Consider the following 24740-nt stretch of genomic DNA (forward strand, 5'->3'; position numbering starts at 1 on the left):
ACAGAACTGAGATCATTTGAATTCTAGTGAAAATACCTACTAAAATACCTCAACGCAAACAAAAATGCTTACACACAGAGTTATCAGCTAAAACTTCATCAAGTAGTAACAGAAGAAAAATCTTACTCAATAAGATCCAGGACTTCAGTTTCCCTACAGGGTCACTTTACAGGATCCACTCATGAACACACATTCCCCCTGCCCCCTCCCCTAAAAACAATATTATATCCCCAAGGATATAACCACTTGATTCATGATAAAATTAGGACAAAATGTGCAGTCTTTTCCAAACAGAGAAAAGGAATGCATGTTTCTCACTGTGACCTTTGCAATACTAGATTTAAGACTGCCTTGGGAGGTGGAAGAAGCAGGAAGTACAATGGGGAAAGTTTTTGGAGTATAAAAGGGCCAGACGGGAAGTGAAAGTAAGCAAGTTTAAAAAAAATAGAGACCCAAATCATGGAAGGCTTTTAGCACATTCTGTTACGTTACACTCCATGAGTCATGATACAGCAAATTGCAGAAAATACAGAGAACATTTCTATTAATGCCATACATACAAAATAAATCACAGAATCAAACAACCTGTAAAGACGGATTTATTTTTTTCCTTTGCTGATCACCAGAATCACATAGTAGGTAGGAAAAAAACATGACAGCTCTAATGCTTAGACTTCTAGTGTTTGTACGCTAGGATTTCTCCAACACAATTCCCACCTCTGGGAAGGAATTTCTGCACCCCCAATTCATTCTGATTAACTGAAACCAGTAACTATTTTCTAATGCATTTAGAGTGTGAGATAAACAGGGTCAATTTGAGATTATGGAATACAATGGAGTTCTGATCTGTGGAGGTAGACTGTATCACTTAGTGTCACAGACTTTACACGTTGCTTATCTAATTGTGAGAAGGAGGATTCATACTTCAGATACTGTCCAAGCAGCTTGATTTCTGTTTACTAGCTTGTATTACAGATTTACTGGAAGACTTCAGAGGCAGAGAACTAGCTAAATGGAAGTGTCATTTTGGAACATAGTGTCTCTTTGCCAGTCTGTTAAACTGGTTAGTGTCTGGATAATAGGTAAATTACGGGCAGTTCCTACATTCCAGCAGCAAGGTAACATTATGTTTGTGATTAGAGGGGGTCAGCAAGGAAACTTACTCATCTCTTTAGTTACCTTAGCAACAAAATATTTCCCAGTACATACATCTGAGCTTTTATACAACAAATTTACACAAGTATTCTCTGTGCAAATTGCACATACATTTGGATATGTTCACACAGTAAACCATAGAAACGCACTGGCTCTGATGGCTACCTGTTGTGCTCAGACAGACCCAGTGTTTAGTTAATTTGAGTGACAGGCGGTTCTTCAGTAAGCCCTGTTCTAGTGACGCTTACCGTTTGCCCACAGGCCAGGAAGGAAATCCCAAGAGCAATCAGACACAGCCAGCTCTGGAATTAAAGAAGAAGGAGTGGACTATGAGAAACATTGCTGCAAGTTACAATCTTTTTAGCAGCCACACTTTATTGAATGGAAACATGGAGGGATTACTAGGTGCTATTTTTCAATAATTACTCAAAAGTCAAGTTACCAAATCTCTTCATAATGAGTTCTACAGAGAACGTTAAGGATGTTAAAGCACATTAAGCCTGCTGAGATTGTGAAAGCTATTAAATAGATTGTTGAGCACGGTTATAAGCTGTTCTAAACTTTGGCACACTTTTCACAATCAGTACAAACTTGGAGATACAGGAGCAGTCACAGGAAGGAAAGTCAAACTGCACGTTGACAGACGTTCCCCCCCCCCCTTTTTTTTTTTTTTTTAAACAAATGCATAACTGTCTCCTCTTACCATTTGAATACACACGAACAGATCTGGAATTCTGCATGATTCTGAAGGTCTCTCCCCATCAGATTATTAGATGAGTCACAAAAGGAACTGGGATGGAGGAAGTTGCAAGGAGTGGTGGACTGAGCACAGAATGGGGAGACAAATTCCTGGCTGAGTGGAGTTTGAGCGGGTCTTGACTTATGGGAAACTGAGGCACATATCTGAAATTATGCACCCCGTGGATGGTGAGGATTACTTAGTGTTTGTAAGAGTTCTATGGTTTATAAACAAAAAAGTTTCCAGCTCCTGGAAAAGCAAGTTCATTGTCTCAGTCCTGCCTACAAGCTGCCTCAGCCCAATAATTACTGGAATCACAATTTTATACAGCAGTGGTCTTGCCAAAGAGTGTGGAAGAACAATACTTACCAAATATGCAACAAAGCACAGGTAGGCAACACAGACAACGGCTGCAACCACATACAAGGCAAGGTGTCCCAATGCGCTGACATAGACCACCACAAAATACATGTTAATGGAGCAGACAATGAAAATGAGCACACCGCCAGCGATCTTCCAGCCTCTGAAAGGGAAGCCAAAAGAAACGGGATTACAGGGGCATTTGGGGGGAGAGGGATGTTCCTATTTTCCATGATGTTTGGAGGGAACACTTCTTCTAATATAAATGCCGAGACTCTGAAAATAAAGTCACCAGAACAGAAACTTTCATTGAACGGCACTGACTCTTTTCTAATAGGGTTGCTACTTTTAGACTCAAAACGCAGACTAGATAAAGGGACAAGAAAAGATGTAAAGACAGAGCTCAAGAAGCAACAAACACACACCAGTTTCTAGCAGTGACATATTGGGCACCACTCCAAGGAGAGTGAGTTGTCAAACAGGTCTTGGGGAGACTGGGCTATGTATAAGAAGCTTAGAAGCAGAAAAACTCTAATACTGTTTGGGGAATAAAAACAATTCACACGTTTTTGTGAACAGCTAACCCTGCTTAACTGAACTGAGGGAGGAAGAAAGGCCTGGTGGTTAGGGTGCCAGCCTGGACTTGGGAGACTTGGTTCTTCTACTTTGCCACAAAGTTCCCATGTGACCTTGGGCAAGTCACTTAGCCTCTCAATTCCCCATATGTAAAGTGGGGATAAAACTCCCCCCACCTCAGAGGGTGTTGCGAGAATAAATACATTCAAGATTGGGCTCAGATATCACATTTGTTGGGACCAAGCACCCAAGATAGACATCAGTATTCAGGGCTAAATCAAATGGTTTTAAATCAGGAAAAGGTCAGGCGGGTGGGATTCTTTTCATACTTACAGTCCATTGGCAAAGTCATTCATCACAGGGTGCAGGCTGGTGAATGTGAGGACTGGGATTAAAGCAAAGGGAAGCTGGAATAAGGCAACAAGATGCAGGAGATTAGGGCTGGGACTTTGTTCACGTAAAAAACCCACCCAAAGTTTGTTTATACACAATAATTTTTCTCTTTAGCTATTGAAAGTGTGTCACCTAAGAGACCTCTCACGGCTAGAAATGGAAAGCAGTTTAAAGCCACAGATGGTGCTTTCCCACCTCCCCTCAACAAAGAGATTCTTCAGTGAAAGAATCCAGAAGCTTTATTTAAAGAAGCATGACCCCACAGTATTTTTCCTTCTCTCTTCATAGTCCAGCTGAAATAGGAGTTTTTTTCTATGCTGGGATATGGACTGTATCATTCTTGAGTGCGAGGAGCAAGTTTCAGACAAGAACCATTGGAAGCTAAAATTCTTCTACTCCGAGAACTTAATTCGACAGTTCCCATTCTCCATTTTACAACAGGAACAAGGCACCATAAATACATATCTAGGTTGTTGCAGAGCTGGAAACTTGAGGAGAATTGGACCAGCCAGGAAACTTGTTATTTTTTTATGACTTTTAAATGTAAACAAGGTATAAATGTAACCCTGTTTAAATATGGTTCTTGCTCTTTGTAAATATTCAAGTGGTGCTCAGATAATCCAGTGAGAGGCATATAAGAGCCGAGAAGTAATTTACCTGTTCTATAACTCAGGGGTTCTCAATCTTTTTCTTTCTGAGGCCCTCCCACCATGCTATAAAAACTTCACGGCCCAGCTGTGTCACAACAATTGTGCTTCTACATATAAAACCCAGGGCCGGCATTAGGGGGTAGCAAGCAGGGCAATTGCCTGGGGCCCCACATCACAGGGGGCACTCTGAAGCTAAGTTGCTCAGGCTTTGGCTTCAGCCCCAGGTGGTGGGGCTTGGTGCCCCCGGCTGCAGCCCCATGCAGCAGGACTTCGGCTTTCTGCCCTGGGCCCCTAGTGAGTCTAACACCGGCCATGCTTGGCGGACCCCCTGAAATCTGCTCACAGCCCCCTAGGGGGCCCCAGACCTCTGGTTGAGAACCACTGCTATAACCAATGTTGGCCACAGTCCACAAGCAGCTATAGATCAGGGGCAGATCCTAAATTCACTGCTGCTGGAAAACCCAATTCTGATGGCAGCTGCTGCCATTTACAGGTCTCTCCCGCTCCCCTCCATACTTGAGCTCTCTGCACTCAGGACCCCTCAGCCAACCACTTTACAGAAATGTTTATAAGTGGGCCAACAGAAGGCCCTAAAGCCAACACCAGTAGTGACTAAGAGGTTGGTTCTGAACGAGGAATTGCTAGTAACTAACAGCCGCTCACCTGTAAGCTCTGAAGAACGTTTAGGAAGTCATTCATCCCAGTCAGGTGTTCAACATCTTGAAAAATGGCAACCAGCAGGGTTGGAGTGATGGCAATGGAGCGGGTCAAAATCACTCGAGCAAAACGTGACCACTTCAGGTTGAGGAATCCCTTCGAGGAGAGAAACGGAAGAGCTGCTGTTGCTACAGTGCAACATTCCACAGAGTTAAACTGTAACAGGGGGAAAGGGAATGATCTACTACAGGGTGAGTTTCTTCTCTTAAAGAAACCTGAGTTAGGCTGGAATTTTCCAAGGGGGAATCGGGGACTTAAGAGTCTGGCATGTGGGTCAACAGCAGGAAAGTCTGATCCTGCAGCAAACTACATGACCAGGAAAGGAACCTAGGCCTCCACTGACCATCTCAACTTCAGGGGATTACAAGGGGAAGGGGGAAAACACAGACATAAGCCGGCACAGCTGTAGAGTCACATACCTCCATGACAAACTGCCCAGAGTAGGTCCCAGTCATTGTTGAACTCTGACCTGCAGCAAGAATCCCAACTGCCCAGATGTAAAGAGCAGCAGGGCCAAAATAACATCCCAGAACAACACCCTGAAACACAGAGGGTTTCCAGTCACAAGTCAGTTGGTGTTAAATCCTACATTTAAATGCTCAGTCAAAAGCAGAGTTCTTGGAGCCAGCTGCTCCAACAGACTGATCATGGGCCGAGACAGGAAGGAACGCTGTTCTGTTCCAACAGGACAACTCTTATAGTCTTAAAGGTTCAAGCCTTGAATAGTCTCCATTTATTCAGAAGAAGCAGCTGCATATAACTCAATCAAGGATGTTAAAGTCATTCAGAGAAGACCACACTGCCTGGCCTCACTATAAAGCCACTCACCCCTTTGTAGATATCCACTTCCAAGGTTTCATTGTTATTTGGAAAGAGTCCGGCATGGGGGCTGCTGCTGTTTGTGCAGACTTTGTTCTAGAAGAGGACAAGACAGTTTAGGAAGTTTCATTTTTGTAAACAGATTTCAGAGAGCAGAAACCACGGCTGGTAGAGTTTGGGGTAGAGGAGCTGGCTAGATGAAATGCAGTAGCATTAATGTGTTGGGTGCATCTTGCAGGCTAGGGTGAGATCAGTGCCTACATTTATGCATGCCAGGGCACTGTAAAGGGGCCTTAGTGTAAATGAGAATCAGGCCCTCAGTGTATGCAACACTCAGGCCCACTGTTAACACAGTAGCTATTATTAACCCAGGTGCACAGTGTTTTAGGGTGTCTACACTGCAGCTGGGAGGTGCGACTGAGTATGTGTAGACATACCTGATCTAGCTTTGATTAACCAACAGTGAAGCTGTGGCAGCATGGGTTAGCCCTGACTAGGTACCTGGGGTCCCACGTGGGCAGGGCTAGCCCATGCTGCTGCCTGCCTGCCTTGGCTTCATTGCTATTGTTACTCGAGCAAGGGTACGCCAACATGTGCTGAAATCACACCTCCCGACTGCAGTGTCAATATACCCACTGTGTATATTACTCCCAGTAATCCAGAATCTCCACAACACAAGCACACAACCCCCAACAAACCCCACAGACTCACCACTTGTTCATTCGTCTTCCCAAAAAAAGCTTCAGCAAAAACAGAGACGACGAAGACGTTAATGAGGAAGGAGACAAAGAGGGCAATGCAGGACTCTATGAAGAAATACTTATTGGCTTCTTGCACCTCCCTCTTGTCTGCACGATTCACCTGCCTCGACTGGAGGGAAAACATTTAAAGATAGTTATGATAAAATGTTTCAGAACCTCTAGTCAATGGACCAGCTGTATCTCCAACAGGTGGTTCTTCTGATTGCTATTGAACTTTGGCCAGAATACATCTATCCTGTCTGACAGCAAATATTAAGAGCTGAGCCCTGCCCCTGACTGGATCCCTCTTTAGGCCTTACAAACAGCAGTAAACACCATGAGACATTAGACACCAGCTAGCCAAGAGCAGCTCCTAATGCAATAACGCTGTGGGGTGCATACAAGAAGCAGGGCTGTGGCTGACCACATTCACACAAGTACCCATCCACAGGATGCACTAGCAACACCACATGTTTGAGCACATTGCTCCAGCAGACTGGATTTCCCCATGGTCAACTGCAGCTCCAAATGAAATGTCACTATGCTGGACATGCTTCCCAGCTTACCCTGGCGCGCACAGGCTGCCCAGCCTTCTGCTGTAATGCTGGGATGTGCCCCAAGATACAGGAGCTAGTAAGTTAAGGTTTCAAAGTAGCAGCCGTGTTAGTCTGTATTCGCAAAAAGAAAAGGAGGACTTGTGGCACCTTAGAGACTAACCAATTTATTTGAGCATAAGCTTTCATGAGCTACAGCTCACTTCATCAGATGCATTCAGTGGAAAATACAGTAAGTTAAGGGGCAGCCTCAGCCTGAGCTCAAAACATATGCTGCTGCAGGGAGGGGGAAAGAGAAAAAAAGCCCATCTTGTTTGCAGGACAGACTGCTGGCCTTCAGCTTTAAAGTTAATCTGGGTTGGTCATCTTGTCCCCAACAGAATTAAATATGGATGAATTCCACAAAGCAGAGAGACTGGGAAACACTGTTCAGATGTTTGAAATATGTTTTCAGGGGTTTGCCAAGTGTTAATCTAGACCCCAGGTTCTGTCACACAAACACATAGTTAACGTGTGTTCAGCCAATGTATTCAATTTACCCTGTTAATTACGTAATAAATACCGTATTTCTTTATCAGGTGCACGTGGCATATTCTAATTCTGAAAACTTACACAGAACAGTCAACACTGAAATCCGCTTACTGAACTGATTCCAAAGTATGGAGAGTTCTCCGCAAAGGTTACAGGGACTGCTACTATAGAGGGGATTTTCAAAGGTGCTCAGCATTGGCATTCGCTTGTCAGAGGTAAAACTCCCACTGACTTTGGACTAACTCTGCAGCCTTTAAAATCAATGGGAGTTTTGCCACTGACTTCCTTGACGACACCCACTCTGAAAAGGGCAGTCACAACAATTCAGACACACCAGGCCTTGCAAGGCGCTTTTCTCTCAACCCTCATGATCCCATTCTAATAGTCTCATTGTACTCCTGCAGAGTGAACTAGAAGGGAGATGGGACTCAGTCCTCTCTTACCTTGACTAAAGCAGAATGCAGATACATGTTGTGTGGCATGATGACCGCTCCCACGATCCCCACAGCTTGTTCTAGCTGCTGGGTACCGCACTTGTCACAGTAAGGTATAAACATCCCCTTCAGCAGCTTTCCCTGGTCCGGTTTTACTGTTACATACTGCGCAGAGATACAAGAGAGCCACTAGTACCTCTGGATTGGCAGAGTTCACACAGTTGCTTAGATAGGCAACTTGGAAGGCCCCAGATTTGCCCCACCTAAAAGTTACGGTAATTTGGTAATAGCTTCCACCTTTAAAAAACTTAGATATTGGTTACCCACTAGCACTGAAACAGGAGTGTTGTACGCCCCCAGGTAGCTATTTGGAGGCAGATGAACAGCTAACAATCATTGGGAAGGTCTAACCTTCAGTGCCAACCAGATTTGAGCCAGGAAGCAAATAGAGCCCCAGGGCAGTTAAAGTGGGCCCCACCTCAAAAAAAAAAAAAAAAAAAATCTAGGAGAGCATTAAAGCACGTGCTTTAGAACTGGTCTAAAATTTTCCAAAGAAACTGCTTTCCATGGAAATTTTTGTTTTTTGAACCAGAATTTTTCGGTTTTTGAATAAAACCTCAAAAAGCTGCATGGGAAAAACTTTTTTTTTTGGATCAGCTCTGATATGCTTATCTTTAAGCCTGGGCTTAAAGTGCTTTCCAGAATTGGGGCCATGGGCGAAGGAGACTTCACAAGGGCCTGGCAGAAGAGGACAAAACTCAGAGGAAGAAATGAGATTGTCTGGTTTCTAAAATGTTTGAGAGAAGAGAATGAAGACACAAGTTCAGCAGAAAGAAGGGGGAGAGGGAGTGTCACTCTAATTGCTAAGTGAAGCTCGAAGATGTTCAAGTGAGAATTACCTCATATCCAAATGTAAGCGCCATGATGGTAATAAGAAAGCCAAAAAATGCTTCCAGTTTTCGCAAGCCTGTGGAAGAAATGTGCCATTAGCAAGTTCTGGAGGACAAGTCTCAGGCATAATGCTGAGGGGGCAGCTATCAGATTTAATCGGTTACATGTACTTTCATGGGACATTAAAAATAATTAAAAAGGAAAACAAAAGAATTTACCATACTTGTCCAAGAACAGAAACATGAAAGTGTCAGCAATAGTTATGAGCACTCCACCCCACAAAGGGACTCTGCAACAGAACAACAAGGGTTAGTTAGAATCATGCTTTTACAAGCTCTTCTAGCCATGTCAGTCCAAGCTTCCCTATATTCAGGGCAGGGATCATGGCCACTTTGTGTGCAGTTATCAAACACTTATCTCAAGGTTTTATTTGTAATCTGACAAGCTGCTTGGTTACTTAAGACAAGAGACAACTCTGTTTTCTACATAAACAGTTCATATAAGAGTTCCACCTTAAACCATGCCTACATTTCTCTGCACAGCGAGAGCCAAGAGTTTCTGGAGCGAGACATACTTCTCATCTACTGTAGGGCAATGAGCCTGTAGTTTCTGATTAAGTTTCCATTTCTATGCTGCCTGGTTGAAGTGGCTAACTTGCAGGGAACACCCAAGCTAAAACACAGTTGGGCTCTGGACTTCCAGACAGAGTCTACACCAGGGGTCGGTAACCTTTCAGAAGTGGTGTGCCAAATCTTCATTTATTCACTCTAATTTAAGGAGGACTTGTGGCACCTTAGAGACTAACAAACTTATTTGAGTGTACGCTTTCGTGAGCTACAGGTCACTTCATCAGATGCATCCGATGAAGTGAGCTGTAGCTCACGAAAGCTTATGCTCAAATAAATGTGTTAGTCTCTAAGGTGCCACAAGTCCTCCTTTTCTTTTTGCGGATACAGACTAACATGGCTGCTACTCTGAAACCTGTCTAATTTAAGGTTTCACATGCCAGTAATACATTAATGTTTTTTAAACGGTCTCTCTCTATAATATATAACTAAACTATTGTTATATGTAAAGTAGATAAGGTTTTTAAAATGTTTAAGAAGCTTCATTTAAAATTAAATTAAAATGCAGATCTTATCATTTTAGTGTGATCCTTGCCCTTGCTTTTCCTTGCTGAGTTTTCCAATGTCTGGCACGTATTTGGATAGTTTAAGATGCACACAGGCTTCTGAGTGATCAGTTGTTAACCAGTTCCAAGAGGGACAGAGGACAGATTTAATGTGTGAAAATACCTGTTCAAACAGGTATGTGGATCCAAATGCTGAAAGCACTGCAAAAGCAATTTTCTACAAACAGTGAAATTTCACTGGCAGGGATGTTCGGCAGGTCAGAATAGAGGCCCCATGATCTCTCTCGGTTGCTTTAAGTGCACTCCGCAGATCTCCAAAACTGATGCCCGCAATTCTGAGCTTTTTAACTGAATGAGCTGCATTTCGAAATCTTCAACATCCATCCACTGAAATACAGACAAATCCAAGTCGCTTTCGCTGAACTTTTCAGGTTTAATTAGAAAAGAAAGCATTGGGCCAAATCGCTGGAAATCTTGAAATCTGTCAGAAAATTCTGATTCCAGTTCTTGCATGTACATTCCAATCTCATCGACACCGACCGTGCAACATGTTGATAGCTCTTTTATGTGTTGGAAGTAGCGGAAAGTTGAAGTTCAAATATCCTGAGAAAAAACTGCTAGTTTTACAACAAATGCCTTCCAGGTTTCACAAAGATCCTGGACCATTTGCTCTGCACCCTGGAGACGGAAGTTGAGTTCGTTTAGGTGACTGGTGAGGTCACTTAGAAACATGAGCTTACACAGCCATTTGTCATCATCCAATTCGGGGTAGTTTTGTCCTTTTTCTGACAAAAAGGCCTTGATTGCATCAAAACAGTTTACAAAGCACACCAAAGCCTTGCCATGACTTAGCCACCAAATGTTGCTGTGCAGTGAAATGAATGGACATCTAACTTTGCTTTCTTAGGAGCTGACATTTTGTCAAATGTACCCCTCAACTTACAGTGGGGAAAAAGATCGCAACAGATGGCAAACACAATGTCAAAAGCAATGTGCTGTTCCACGTGATGTGATAGTGATGTAAGCAGCAAATCAGGAGTTAAAAACATCCCAGTACAGTGGTGCTGGAACAATTTTTAAGGTGGGGATGCTGAGCTGCGCCACCTCTTGCCCCTGTCTGCACCCCTCACTGCCCCAGGCTGGGGCCAGTGGGCCACAGCTCAGGGCGGCTGCAGAGCCGCAGGCCAGCGGCCGGGACCCCAGGATGGCAACAGAGTGCCTGAGACCAGGGCCGATAGCGGGCTGAGCAGAGGCCAGCGGATGGGACCCTGGGTGGCAGGGGCCAGCGGTAGGACCCCAGGCTGGCAGCAGAGCCCCCAGGACTGGTGGCCAGGACCCGGGCAGTGTGAGTGCCACTCAAAATCATCTCACATGCTGCCTTTGGCACACGTGCCATAGGTTGCTGACCCCTGCTCTACACCAATTTCCTTCCAGCTTTAGTTCGGATTTAACAGAAGCTCCTCCGGTGTTATGTATAGTAAGGTTCTGGTTTAACATGGGGCCTAAAAGCCAAAGGGAAGCTTATTTACAGTTCTTCAATGTGTCACGTCAGCAATGGCTGGTGGCAATTGTGGGCTCAGAAATACCCATTTTATTTAAAAACCTTTAATCTCAAACGCTTTTTATGTAATACACAATGCAAAGAGGGAGCTCATACCCTGGTGAGCAGAACAGGGCAGTGATCTGCTAAGATTCTCAACTACAGGAAATAGAATGGTCCTTTTTGGCATAAAGAGTGTTGTTTTCGAATGGGCTATGGGCAGCAGATGGAGAATGACATTCATTTCCTGTTTCTCAGGTGATAAAAGCCAACTTACTTCCCAGCAGACAAGAGGTTTATAGCGATTGCAGAGCCAATTACTTCTTGCATATCCGACCCAATGATAGCGAGTTCAATCATCAGCCACAACATAATTCGAGGGACCTAGATACAAACACTAAGCGTCAGATACTTGAAATTAAAACCAGAAATAATGAATAGATTATTACAGGGAATGTTTCTTTTCCCCAACTTCCTGCCGGACTTATGGAGGTTTACAGCACCATTTAGGAAACCCATCTCCTCTTCCAGCACTGAAGACAACGGAAGACACCCATGACTTCAGTATATACTGTATCAGGCATTGCTAATGAGTTTTGAAGACCTTATGCGCGTCAACTTTTACAGTTTATTTTCTGCTCCTTGCTCAGTTTGGATAGTGAAACTAGACAGATGCGTTTACTGCAGCATATGAGCGGCAAGAATGGCAGGTGTGCATTTGTGACAGGTTTAAATCAACACCCCAAAATGCCTTCCCAACAGAAATGTAATCAAGTTGTCATGACTTTTCTTATGAGAGATTTGGGCAACCCAACCTTATGGCCTTGATTGTCTGACTCAGTCCCTTTAAACTGGTTTGTGTAAGATTACTGGAAATACTGGTTAAGGGGAGATCCATGTTTTCCACTGGATGGCTTTACTCATTTTCAGCTGAAAAGTAAGTCATAACCATATGCTTACACAACCATGAGCATTTCCTCAACAGCCAACTGCAATGCACGTTCTTTCTTCATGACACCCCCCCGTGCTTTTTAAAACGAAGACAAGTTTTAAGTCTCTCCAGTCATTTGAAGAGGAAACCTGATTCAGTGGTTTGAACCAGAAACTAGGGAGTCAGGACAATCCTGGGTCTCTGCCAATGTTGTGAGATGACAGGAAAATCATTCAACGTCTGTGCCCCAGTCTCTCCTTTCTAGATGGGAACAATACCACCAACCTCACGGTAGGCAGGCATGCTGTCAGGTTTCATGTTTGGAAAGTACATCAACACCCTCAAACATATGTGTAAAGTTGTATTATAAAGCCTATATCAAAGGAAGCTAGCATGAGCCAGATCCAGAGACTTTGTTAGTGCTAAATCCGGGGTAACATTAGCATTTGTTTGCCACGTATCAGCACGTAACCCTGCCATTCTTTCAACCACAGGCCATTGCAGAAGTCAATCCTGAAATCCTCAGCTACATGGGCATTATGCAAAAGTGAACTTCACAAGTCTATTTTTAGAAATAAAACACCACCGTCAGAGGCTGATTTAACATATGTTGATCAATAGTAACATTCACATGAACCACAAGAGAGGTGCAGACTGCCTGAGACGAGTCACAAACTGACACATACCCACAAGATCGTCAGATAGTTTCTTTGTAAAACGAAGGCTAGAAATTGGAGTAAGACCAATGTAAACTCAGCAAAGGCATTTAAACTACTGTTATCCCTTTCCTTTTGTTATCCCTTCAGAGGATGCACTGAATCTACCCTTGGGCTTCATGTCTAATCTTTCCTTTCATCCCCCAGCCACTGCCCAGCAACAATCCACCTTTCAGACTAGTCACTGGGAAACCAAGGGTGCTTTTCCACACACACCCCTGCCCACCAATGAGCAAGGCTTTTCTTTGAACCCATTGTGCTTTACTGTACAAAAGGAAGAGTTGACACACACTCAGTGAATGGCTTTTGAGATGGACCGTGTCTCTACTGGCCTTTATTGCTTTGCATGCAGAAAAGCAAGAACTCTTTCCCTAAAGAGACGTATTTGGCTTTTTAAAAATCTGTCCCCTAAGAGGCTGCCTAGACTAAGCACACACTAGTGCTTACTTTGGTATAACTTGAATGACTCAAGGGTGTGGAAAAACCACCCCCTGAGCGACGTAAGTTACGCTGATCTAAGTGCCGGTGTGGACAGCACTATGTCGGTGGAAGAAGCTCTCCCATTGGCTTAATTACTCCACCTCCCTGAGTGGTGGTAGCTAAGCTCCCATCGGAACAGTGTCTCTGCACTAGCAGCGCTGCAGCTCAATTGGTACAGCTGTGCCACTGTAGCGATTCTAGTGCTGACTAGCTCTCAGACAAAGCAGGAAGCACCATTCACACCAATTTTGAACCAACAGTGGAGACCAAAGGAGGTGTCACCTGTACCATCCCCAAGCCCTTCAGTTCAGAACCATTTTGAAGGCACTGTCTAGAAGTGGAGGCTCCATGTCTGCTCTTCTCCCTCTCAGCCCTTCCTGGAATTTCAATTCCTCAACATTCCTGGGTCCCAGCCATTCAGAAAGCTTTATTTTCAGTGACACGACTAAGATCTCAGATGAGCAAAGCAGCCCAGTACATGGGAACAGCATCCAGAGTCACTATTTCAAATCTAAAGGCCTTTAGGTCACCCACCTTTTGATACTGCCGGTTACACATTTCTGCAAGGTGCAGTCCTGTTACCACTCCCAGCCTCGCTGCCAGACGTTGCAGGAGGAGACCAATGACAGTGGCCAGCAGCAGAACCCAAAGCAGCTGAAAGAGATGCAACAATGTACGGTAAGTAACCTTGAGTAATGAGGTGCTTCGGAGGCAGATGAACAAGTCAGGACTGTCACGTTATTGACTTGAACTGGGACCATATAGAACATGGTTGCAACCAAGGTCCTGTAGTGGCACCAAATCTTGTATAACGGGGGTCAAATAAGGTGTCCAAGACAAGGTTATGGTTTGCTGGTTATGATTATGCGATCTGTATGCATGTATCATTTTTGTATTTAAAGTTATAAGTATTGGCTCTATACCGTCTGTATTTCAAACTTGTGCTATGCTTGTGGGCGACACCCCAGACAAGTTGGTGTCAGCTCTGCCTAGCCTGCTTGATGGCCCATTAAGGACCATCAGCTATACAAATGACCCACTGAGAGAAGGCAGACACGCCTTGTGACTCAGCAAGGTATGCAGGGACATGCCCGTGGACAGAACTCTGATGTTTTTCTATGCCATGTGATGGACAGCTTGACTTTGGAACAAAGAAAGATAGACCACATGGCAAGAGAATATAAGAAGCTGCTGCAGCTCCTCCATCTTGTCTTCAGTCCTGCTTCATAACTCTGGAGGGACTTTGCTACAAACGGAAGCTCTAAACAAAGGAATGAAACAAGCTGTGGATGTCCTCCAGAGACGTGATTTGAACCTGCAGTTTATTCTATTGCTGCTAAAAGCCTGAACCAAGAACTTTTCCATCACTGTATGTCATTGATTCCATTTAATCAATTCTAGCTCTTGTCTATATCTTTTTCCTTTTACGAATAAACCTTTAGATTTTAGATTCTAAAGGATTGGCAACAGCGTGATTTGTGAGTAAGATCTGATTTGTATATTGACCTGCGCCTGGGGCTTGGGTCCTTTGGGATCGAGAGAACCTTTTTTCTTTTACTGGGGTATTGGTTTTCATAACCATCTGTCCCCATAACGAGTGGCACTGGTGGTGATACTGGGAAACTGGAGCGTCTAAGGGAATTGCTTGTGTGATTTGTGGTTAGCCAGTGGGGTAAGACCAACGTCTTCTCTGTTTGGCTGGTTTGGTTTGCCTTGCTGTGCATAGAAACCCCAGCCTTGGGTTGTAACTGCCCTGCTTTAAGCAATTTGTCCTGAATTGGCACTCTCAGTTGGGTCCCAGCAGAACCAGCGTCATTACAAGGACTTGCACTGGAGAGCATCTGGGTCTCCTGAGATTACAGTTCTCTCCACAGGCCTTCTTGTTAATAGGAGCCAGGAACGTAGTCGATCCATTTGGAAGTGCAGTCCTGTTGAGATTCCATGCTTGGTTTTATAAGCCTGGCACTGACATACAGGTTTATTTGCATGCAGCCCCTTGTGTAAGCCATTTTGTTGCCCGGTTTCACTCTCAGGTATACTGCAAGCCTAAGATCTACTAAAACCCACTCCTTACCAGTATCAAAGGCACATTACACCAGCCTGGAGTCAATGTGTCATCAGTGAAAAGCTTAGAGGGTAACTTCCAAGCAACGCAGGGGGCAGACCTTTAGACCCCTTGCAGTTGGGAGTTTGGCCAAACCTTTCAGCACAACAGCACTGATGAGGCCTTTGGCACTTAGCTGAACACGGGTTCCACGCTATCATCTGGAAGTGGTGCTAGGCACCTGATAGGAGAGGTGGTGGGCCTGGATGTACAGCCTAAAATTGATTCACAGCTTGGAAAGCTTCACACTGACCTTAAACCCTGCGACAGCGCCTGACTGTAAATCCGACTCGATGTTGCCAGGATCCAGGTAGGCGATGCTCATGAGAAAACCTGGCCCTGTGAAGGCCCAGAGTTTGCGGAAGCTAAACCATGAGTGCTTTAAAATGGAAGAAAAGATTGAGAGGTTAAGACTCTGCTCTACACCAAAGGCTGGTGTGGGTTCCAAACAAAACAGAGCTCAGCCTCCAGGAACCAGTCCATTTTTAAGACAAAAAAATTGGTAAGAGGAGCTTACAAGCTTTTTTAGCTGCCAGCAAAATAATAACCAGCCCCTGGCAAGATCTCTCCATTCCCTCATCAGTCTCTCTTCATTTTGAAATCCAAAGTGCAGCCCTTTATTCCGAGACCATCAGTGTCACCCGCACTTTAGCTGCGGGATGATATCAAGCTAACTTTGCATGCAGTCCTCTGACAAGTGCTGGCTTGCCTGCTCTTTACAGAGAGGACAGCAACTGCATCCCTTACAGAGCTCCTTGTGAAGGGCATATGGTTCAGCCATTATGCTGATGGGCCCAGCTTAGCATTGAAACTGCTATTCTGACTTGCTTTTCTTGGTAAGAGCAAAGCCAATTTTCACCTGGGAATCACACACTAGACGTCTCTTTGCTCTTTAGCAGAAGCAGAAACTGCTGTCCTGGGAAACATAACTAAAGACAGCAATGTGGCTCTGGGGTGAGTGCTACGCCGATCCTCATTAGGAGCGTGCATTCACTTGAAACAGACAACTGCTTTGAAGGTTCTGTAAAAGTCTGCCAACTCTGATAGAGGCAGCATGAGGAGCATCTGCTGTTCAGATTAAGCTGACCTGTTTACTCTGAATGCAGCAATAGCCATGTGGGTAACCGGCATCCACAGCAGGTAGTGAACCTGGCAGTCACTTGGTTTGTGTAGTTGGCTGACAGTCACTCGTTTTGTTTTAGTTGGGTCACTGAATCCCATGCAAGCACGGCAGACACTTCACCCCCTTCTCAAAGTAGCTCTCCATAGTTAGAAACAAGCAGCCAGCTCTCCTACCTAGCGCCTCAATTTAAACTGAAAAGGGACCCAGGGCCCACAAAGGGAAACAAGTCATCTAGATTACTACCACTTCCATGAAAGCCATTTCCCCACCAAGGTGAGCTTGCTAAGTCTGGGGCCCAGCCACACTGACCTTTTCATCTTCAGGGATAGGGATCTTCTCATCGAAGTAGGTGGTGAATGGTTCATCATTGGACTCCGGAGACTGCTGCGGGACCGGGCTGTTGTAGATCGTGCTGATGACCTCCTCATGGTCTTCAGAGACATCTTCTGCATTTACAAAAGCCACGTGTAAAACAAGGGAGGAGTCATCGTGCTGAAATGATGCAAGTTCCATTTTAAACCGGCCACGTTCCTAGCAAGTGCCATAAGCGAAGCAAAAAGCGAGTGTTCTAGCCCCTCTGCCTTCCCTTGCCAGGATTGGTTGGTTGGGGGTTTCGGGTATTTTTCAAACACGTGGAGGAATGAAACGTGTGGAGCAGCAAATCCACAAAAAGAAACTACTGCAATGAGACTGGGTTCTCCACTTGACACTCTCCAGCTCTCGTGTTCACATGCGAGCGAGACAAATTTATTTTTTAGTTTATTTTTTATTTCAAATATTAAGATGCCTGCCCAAACTCTCATTACCAAATCATTACCAATAGAATAAATGAAATTACTACTTCACTGCTGCTGGGATTTTGCTGAAAGTGCAACTCAGGTGGGCCAACACCTACAGGCATTCCCCGCACCCTTCATTCAACAAACCTTAGCCCTGTCCAAAAACCCTACCATCTTTTGCCGCATGCCTGGAAGTTCAGTTTAAGCCCCTAGAAGATGCTGTTAATGCACTGAATTCAGCCTCAGGAAGGCACAATGCACAGTTTGTTAGATCTTTGGAAGCAAGGAGTAAGAGACATTAAGGAGACTAGTTTCAGAGTAGCAGCCGTGTTAGTCTGTATTTGCAAAAAGAAAAGGAGTACTTGTGGCACCTTAGAGACTAACCAATTTATTTGAGCATAAGCTTTCGTGAGCTACAGCTCACTTCATGCATCTGATGAAGTGAGCTGTAGCTCACGAAAGCTTATGCTCAAATAAATTTGTTAGTCTCTGAGGTGCCACAAGTACTCCTTTTCTTTTTAAAGGAGACTAGAAGATCATTTTCCCAACTCCCAAGATCTGAAAGAGAGTACACAGCAGACACCCAGTCCTGCTGAATTCTCTGGACAGTATGTAATTTTAGGCTGTAAGTCAGGTAAACAGGGTCAGTCCAGTGACAGAATTACAACTCCCAACAACTTTCACATCACGTCCTTTAACTCCATTCCACTCCTCCCAGCACCGGCCCAGAACAAAAAGCCGATTCCAGCCCCCATGTAATACTCACTCTGGCTACCACCTCCTGGCATGCTTTTGTTTCAGAGGAGGAAAAGCAGCATCCAAATTAATCCTGCCTCCTTTACTAAAGGCAAAAGTAACCATTTATAACCAGAGAAGTACAAGCAAGGTTTGGGCTCTTACACAGTTTCCAGTTGCATCATCAAAGCAAACTGAAGCTGGTTGTTCCTCCTCATTTCCCCGCCTCCTAAATACCTGACTGGCCTGCCAGCAGATCTGTTTATAGAATAGATTTAAAGCAACAGCACCTGTTTGTCTCTTTTCCTAGTGGCTTTGGTTGCACAATATCTTGCTCAGCTAGTTCAACCAAACTAAGGAAGTTATATGAACAGTCAATCTGTTGCTTAATGGTGCTGGAAAGTGACAGCCTGAGAACTGGCTTCAGCCACAATTTTCATCCATCTGGAACAGCTAATCTCAAAGGTGTAAATCATACCAAAACAGGCCAGCCAAAAAGTCTTAGTTCTACCTGTGAGTGACCCAAAGAACCCCTTTAGTAACTCCCTACAAAGTACTGTAACAATCTTTGTACAAAATATGCCTTGTGAGGTATCATTTAAAAACTAATAATTCCCTGGTCAATAATATGGTGAAATATACGTCGCAACATTATATGGAAAGTTATGAATTCCCCCATACGATGCACATGTTCAAAACTAGACAGCCCTGCTTGGGCAGAAGTTGCCAAAGAGAACAATCCGAAACAAAGGAATGTGTTTACCTCAATGTACATGTAAGTAGTAAACAGGATCATCAGGACAGCACGGGAGGAGATGGCAGGAAGTAGAACAATCCACACATTAGCAAACACAATGGGGAGGGAAGAAGGTGAAGGAAGCTCCATGCTCTACCAAACTCCATGTCACCTTCCTCAGAGCTTAGTGAAACTTTACTTCAGAAGAATACACTTCAAAGATTCAATAGGCTATAAAAGAAAGGGGCAGAGAACCCCAAGTTCTCTTTCAGCTAAGCAGAAAAAGGCACCAGCACCTTTAGGCCTCTGGAAGAGATCCTGACTGAGGAGAAAGAAAAGGAGTATTTGTGGCACCTTAGAGACTAGCAAAAATGAGCTGTAGCTCACGAAAGCTTATGCTCAAATAAATTTGTTAGTCTCTAAGGTGCCACAAGTCCCCCTTTTCTTTTTGCGGATACAGACTAACACGGCTGCTACTCTGAAACCTGACTGAGGAGAGGGTCAGTCACCATCTTGCTGGAAAACTATGGGTGAGAAAGGCCATTTTGAACAAAGCCTTGAATCAAAACTTGCTAGATTAAGTTTTAGACTTTTAGATGTGTGTTTTCACTTTTATTTGTTTGTAACCATTTCTAACTTTATCTTATACTTGAGCTCACTTCAAATCCTATCTTCTTTTGTTAATAAACTTGTTTTACTATTAATCTAAACCAATATCACTGTGTTTGTACTACAGCAGTGGTTTTCAACCTTTTTTCATTTGCGGACCCTTAAATTTTGAATGGAGATGCAGACCCCTTTGGACATCTTAGACAGTCTGCAGACCTCCAGGGGTCCGCGGACCACAGGTTGAAAAGCACAGTACTAAAGTGAATGTCAACTCCAGTTAATGGGGCAAACTGGTGTGTTTTGTCTCATTAAAAGAGCAAACAGATCTTATTCCTTTGAACAGGGGTGGAGGCTACAGAGCACATGGGTCTAGGGAAGTTCGGGACTAGGGGTGTGCTGTGATCACCTCCTAACATTAACCAAGTTTGGTAAAGACAAAACTGGTTGGGATAACTGCTGGCAGACTGCTGGATTCCAAGTGACTGAATCAAAGCTGTACAGCATACAAAGAGCATGCTGGCTGTGTGTAAGTCCTAGGCAGGGAGCCGCAATACCAGAAGCATTTTGGGACACTCAAAGGTTAAAAGTGAATTGCACCCAACTGTGATACTGTCACTATCCAAAGCAAGTACTGCACAAAACCCAGATCAATGTTACTCTAATTAGACTAAGGAAGCAGGATTTAAATGGTATGAATGCATCTGATGAAGTGAGCTGTAGCTCACGAAAGCTTATGCTCAAATAAATTTGTTAGTCTCTAAGGTGCCACAAGTACTCCTTTTCTTTTTGCGAATACAGACTAACACGGCTGCTACTCTGAAACCGATTTAAAGTTACTGTCTGGTTTCTCCTCTTTTATCCACTGCTTTCACTAACTGGTTCACAGGCAATGCTGACAGGACTAAGTTAAAGCCATCTAGATTTTTAAGCAACCGGATTCTGAAGACCACAGAGCAGCTGTAACATCAGCTCTTGTTCCGGGAGAGCCACCAATAGTGAGTCTAGAGTGTTTCCTCTGTGAGCACAGATACAAGCATGAATGCTGCTGAGCGACTCTTCTGCTCCATGAGCTGGTTATTGTATTTCACATACTGCTCTTGGAGAGCCAGAACAGGCCAGCCTGCAAGCCAAAATTAGCACTACAGGTCTTGTCAGGCCTGCCTGCCTCAACAGTGACCATTTCCTACTATAAAGGCTGGTTTCCATTGACTAGACTAGTACACAGGTTATGGTGTTGACGCTCTAGGATGTGGGATGATCCATCCCACTTTTGAAGGAAATGACACACAGAACGAGCTAGCCGCAGAGGACAGCAATCTACAGCAGCCAACATAGGGCTGGAAGGAACCTCGAGAGGTCATCTAGTCCATCCCCCTGTGCTGAGGCAGGATTAAATATACCTACACAATATTCAAAGCATGATTTACTTCCTTCTGCTGAGGCAACCAGAGAAAGACAATGAGTCTTACATTGTGAATACTCTGGGGCAGGGATTTTCTTTCTGTTCCGTGTTCACTTGGCGCCTAGCGCGAGTGGGCCCTGGTCCAAGGTGCTACCACAATACAAATAGTAAGTGGATTGTAGAGGCCCCAGCCCTATCCTATCTACTTCAAATCATTCTCTGCCATGGCTGAAGCAACTGAAAACAGGGACAGAACTCTCAGCCTGTCCAACCAAGTTTTACCACTGTCAATTTCTGCCCTTCTTTGACAGTTGGGGGCTTTGATTGAGTTTTCACCATCTTTGTCATTTATTTGCTGAAATCCACTTTGTTTTCTTACAGTCTTCACGGAGGAAACCCCCTCAAAGCGGACAACCATGGTCGAAACCAAGTAGTTTCCCCTAGTGTAGACAGTGATGTTCTGTGTGGCACAGCAAGGGAAGGGGGCATGAGGAAGCCATCCTCCAAAATTCAATCCACAATGCAGGGGGCCCCTTTAGCACTGCAGTAAGATTGTCGTTTCCCAGGTAACCTCTCAACATATTTTCTGCAATACACTGAAACTCCCTGCTCACAGCCAGGCACCCTCTTGCCTATTGTAATTCTTTGAGAGTGGCAGACGGTGCAACTGGAAAGATGGTAACCAGACCACTTGGACAGACAGTCCTATCTGTCTAGAGATTTGTTACACTCTTTTCATGGAATCTCAAAACCTGTTGCTTTCTACTGCAAGTAGCATGCAAATAACGATTAAGACTGGATTCAGTCCAATCTCCTTCTGATTAAGAGAGGGAAGAATTTGCACGGGGATTTCCAAAGCCTAGTAGAGTTAAGCACCCAAACCCCATGAAATTTCAGTGGGATATAGCCACCTACTTCCCTTAGGGTCTTGAAAAATCCCAGCCTTGGTTCTCCCATTTTAAAGTGGTTTCCAATCTATAATCTTGCCAGTTCACAGGAGAAGGATGGAAATTGCCTGAGGTTAGGAAAGAACTTTGCCTAAAACTATTTTATAATTGTTTATTATGGGAATTCTTGTATCTTCTTCTAAGGAGCCTGGTACCAACCACTGGCCTGAAACAAGGTATTGAACTAAATGGACAACTGGTCTGATCCTGTATAGCAATTCCTGTGTTCCTAACTTGCACACAAGTGTGGAGTGTTACCATATAATATTTTCCGCTCCTTGCCAGGTGCCATGGTGGAAGACCTCTGACTGGAGGGGGAATCCTTAGAATAGGTCACATTAACTGCAAAAAAGAAGGGAAAAAGGCATAGTTAGGGCAAGAACACATCAAACAGAGACTGCATGAATCTGGGAGAAAAAACAAAAAAGAGAGGCTACAATATGGACTATAGAACTAGCAACTTCCAACAGACAGATTAAAGCACAACAGCCGCATGCTTAGAATTTATACAGCCCTTTCCCGGCTTTAAAAGGCTTCACCAAATATTAGAAATAGACGTTTTCATGTGGACCTGATTTAGAAAAAGCCTGCTTGAACAAAGAAAACAAGTCCCTTGGGAACTTAAAACAAGAATTAGGAGGGGTGGGGGGAGAGTGAGCAGACCACCTAGAGAAACTAATCAACATGGACATTAGTTCTTGCAGATTCTGGTGCCAGCTCCAAGATTAGTGCTGCTTGTGACAGACATCTCAACCCCATCTTTGGGGTCCACTGTTTTAAATGAATGGCTTGTGTGTTCTACTCTGGGGGTTGGGGGCGGAGGGGGAAGAGAGATACTACAGCTCCTACAAGAACTTAAAACAGTGGGTGGTGATTAAGGCAACTTAACCAGGTTGTAACCCCCCTCAGAGAGGGGTACTACCTCCTGGAAAGGCTCACATATACTAGTTCAAACTAGATTCTCCAGAGACCAACAGATAAAGAAAGCACTTCTGGGTAAATAGCCTGAGTTTAAACTGACTCAAGGCCTTCTTTCTGATCCAGAAAACAGACAGGAGCTTCTGTTCAAGGGGGGCCCACAATCCTTCCCGGGAAGGTCTGGAAGGACTTTGGCCTACAAAGGCCCCATAAGACTGATGGGTGACCTCTGGTAAGCTTATTAGCATGCATGTAGTGTTTTGTTTTTTTTTAAAAATGTTCTCTCTTTAATGCTGTTACCTTAAGAAGCAATGTGCTTACTTATAAAGAGCTGTGTGGTAATTCATAACGCTGGCCAATACATTGTTCATAGCTTTCAAACAGAAAGTAAAGAGCAGACACTGGCCTCTTTAGGCAGTCTGGCTTACTGGGAATGTTACAGTGTAGGCAGGGAATGGTGCAGCCTGGAGAAACCCTGGTCAGGAGGGAGAGAGACCTGGATAGCCACCCCAGAGAGGTGACAGCTGAGGACCCAGAAGCCTAGAATGCGTGCACTTGATGGATCACAGAAGGGAAACACAGAAGCGGTTGCCCTGAATTGTGACACTTACAAACAATGAAACCACAACAGGGAAGCAGGAAAGAATGGAAATTCCTTTATGTGTAGAAATGGCAACCACACATCCTACGCTCTGGGGCTGTGGTTTAAGGATTGAGATCATGTTCACCACCATGGCATCAGAATGCTCTTCTAATGGCACTAAATGGCCAGTCAGGACCTCTTCCTGTGCCTATTTTTAAAAATGAAAATGTAGGAGATTTAGAAGGAGGCCAGAATTGGGTGCAGAGTTTCAGATGAAAGCTGGCATCCTCCCTAAATATTAACATGTCAACTTAAAAAAAATCCCAATGATATATTCAAGTCCCGATAACATCTAAGCATGGTATGTAAAGCACTTAATGTCCTCAAAGCCTATTATATAGTAACAGGGTATTTTTGCTCCTGGGACAATGCCATATATTGGCAATGTTATCTTCCTAAATTCCATCTTAATGTGGGCATACAAGGAAAATGCCAGTTGGATGTTAACATTAAGTGAATTTGTGCCAAAGTTAAGGTGTTCAAAGCATAATTACAGTTCATACATTCCATTCTGAACAAACCAGCACAGCTAATGTGTAGATGACGTTGTAAAAGAACAGACTTCAGCTCATTCACAGCAATTTGCTCAGTTGAAATGGCACCATTCCTTTTCTGTAGGAAAGGCAACCCTACTATTTATCTACCCAAATATGCTCAAGATTTTAAATGGCTTATTCTAGAACAACAGATTAATGCAAAGTAAACACTGTTCTGTGAGCTCTATGCACCTCACGGTTCTCAGTGAAATTTGCTAGCGCCACTTTAGACAAATTAGTTGTTTGCTCTTCACGTCACTAACAAGCACATTTGCTCACTTTAGATGAGGGCCTACAGAAGTTCAGACTGCCTGTTTCAGTGCCTCGCACAGCACTTCAGATTTCATTTGCAATGTACAAAGGCTGCAATATTTTGGTGCAATGCTTTAGCTTTCACCTGTTCTGCAAGTGAAAAAAAAATCCTCCTATGGATCATCACCTCTTCCAACTCTGCAGGCACAAGAGGACCAGACAATTGGCGATCCTAGTTTGAAAGCTATTGTTTTGTAATGCTGACAGACCCCGGTCGTCGGTGGGCAGGATCAAACCAGGGATCTCTAGAGCTTAGTGCATGAGCCTCTACCGCATGAGCTAAAGCCAACTGCCTGGTAGCTAAGGCTGTAGAGCAGACTCAATCTCTAAGTGGTCTCAGTGCCACTAGATGGGACAGAACACCACACCCAGAAGGTGTGTGGGGTACATACTTTCCCTAGCTAAAGAAGCACATCCCAAGCTTCAGAAACTTCCCAGTTGAAGTCCCGGATGAACCCCCATTTGTAACGCCAACAGACCCCGGTTGTCAGCGGGCGGGATCGAACCTGGGACCTCAGGATCTTAGTGCATGAGCCTC

General features: G+C 44.3%; 1 protein-coding gene across 5 annotated transcripts in view; it reads right to left on the bottom strand.

Annotated features, from left to right (window-relative positions):
- SLC11A2 (solute carrier family 11 member 2) overlaps positions 1-24740 on the bottom strand; it is a 47634-nt gene that overhangs the window by 9999 nt on the left and 12895 nt on the right. For 2 of the 5 annotated variants that reach the window (XM_074935268.1, XM_074935266.1), the window contains exons 2-16: positions 22052-22135; positions 16895-17031; positions 15716-15841; positions 13893-14012; positions 11509-11615; positions 8778-8848; positions 8568-8635; positions 7678-7833; positions 6121-6279; positions 5419-5505; positions 5010-5129; positions 4537-4686; positions 3164-3237; positions 2264-2417; positions 1404-1457 (exon numbers count right to left, since the gene is read on the bottom strand). In XM_074935268.1, coding sequence (XP_074791369.1) covers positions 1404-1457; positions 2264-2417; positions 3164-3237; positions 4537-4686; positions 5010-5129; positions 5419-5505; positions 6121-6279; positions 7678-7833; positions 8568-8635; positions 8778-8848; positions 11509-11615; positions 13893-14012; positions 15716-15841; positions 16895-17031; positions 22052-22085 — 1617 coding nt within the window. In that variant the 5' untranslated portion in view covers positions 22086-22135. Of the gene's footprint in view, positions 1-1403; positions 1458-2263; positions 2418-3163; positions 3238-4536; positions 4687-5009; positions 5130-5418; positions 5506-6120; positions 6280-7677; positions 7834-8567; positions 8636-8777; positions 8849-11508; positions 11616-13892; positions 14013-15715; positions 15842-16894; positions 17078-18130; positions 18277-22051; positions 22136-23322; positions 23503-24740 lie in introns of those variants that run through there. The other 3 variants (XM_074935269.1, XM_074935267.1, XM_074935270.1) reach the window with 3 other exon arrangements.

The sequence above is a fragment of the Natator depressus genome, chromosome 20 (genome assembly GCF_965152275.1).
Source record: "Natator depressus isolate rNatDep1 chromosome 20, rNatDep2.hap1, whole genome shotgun sequence".
NCBI lineage: Eukaryota > Metazoa > Chordata > Testudines > Cheloniidae > Natator > Natator depressus.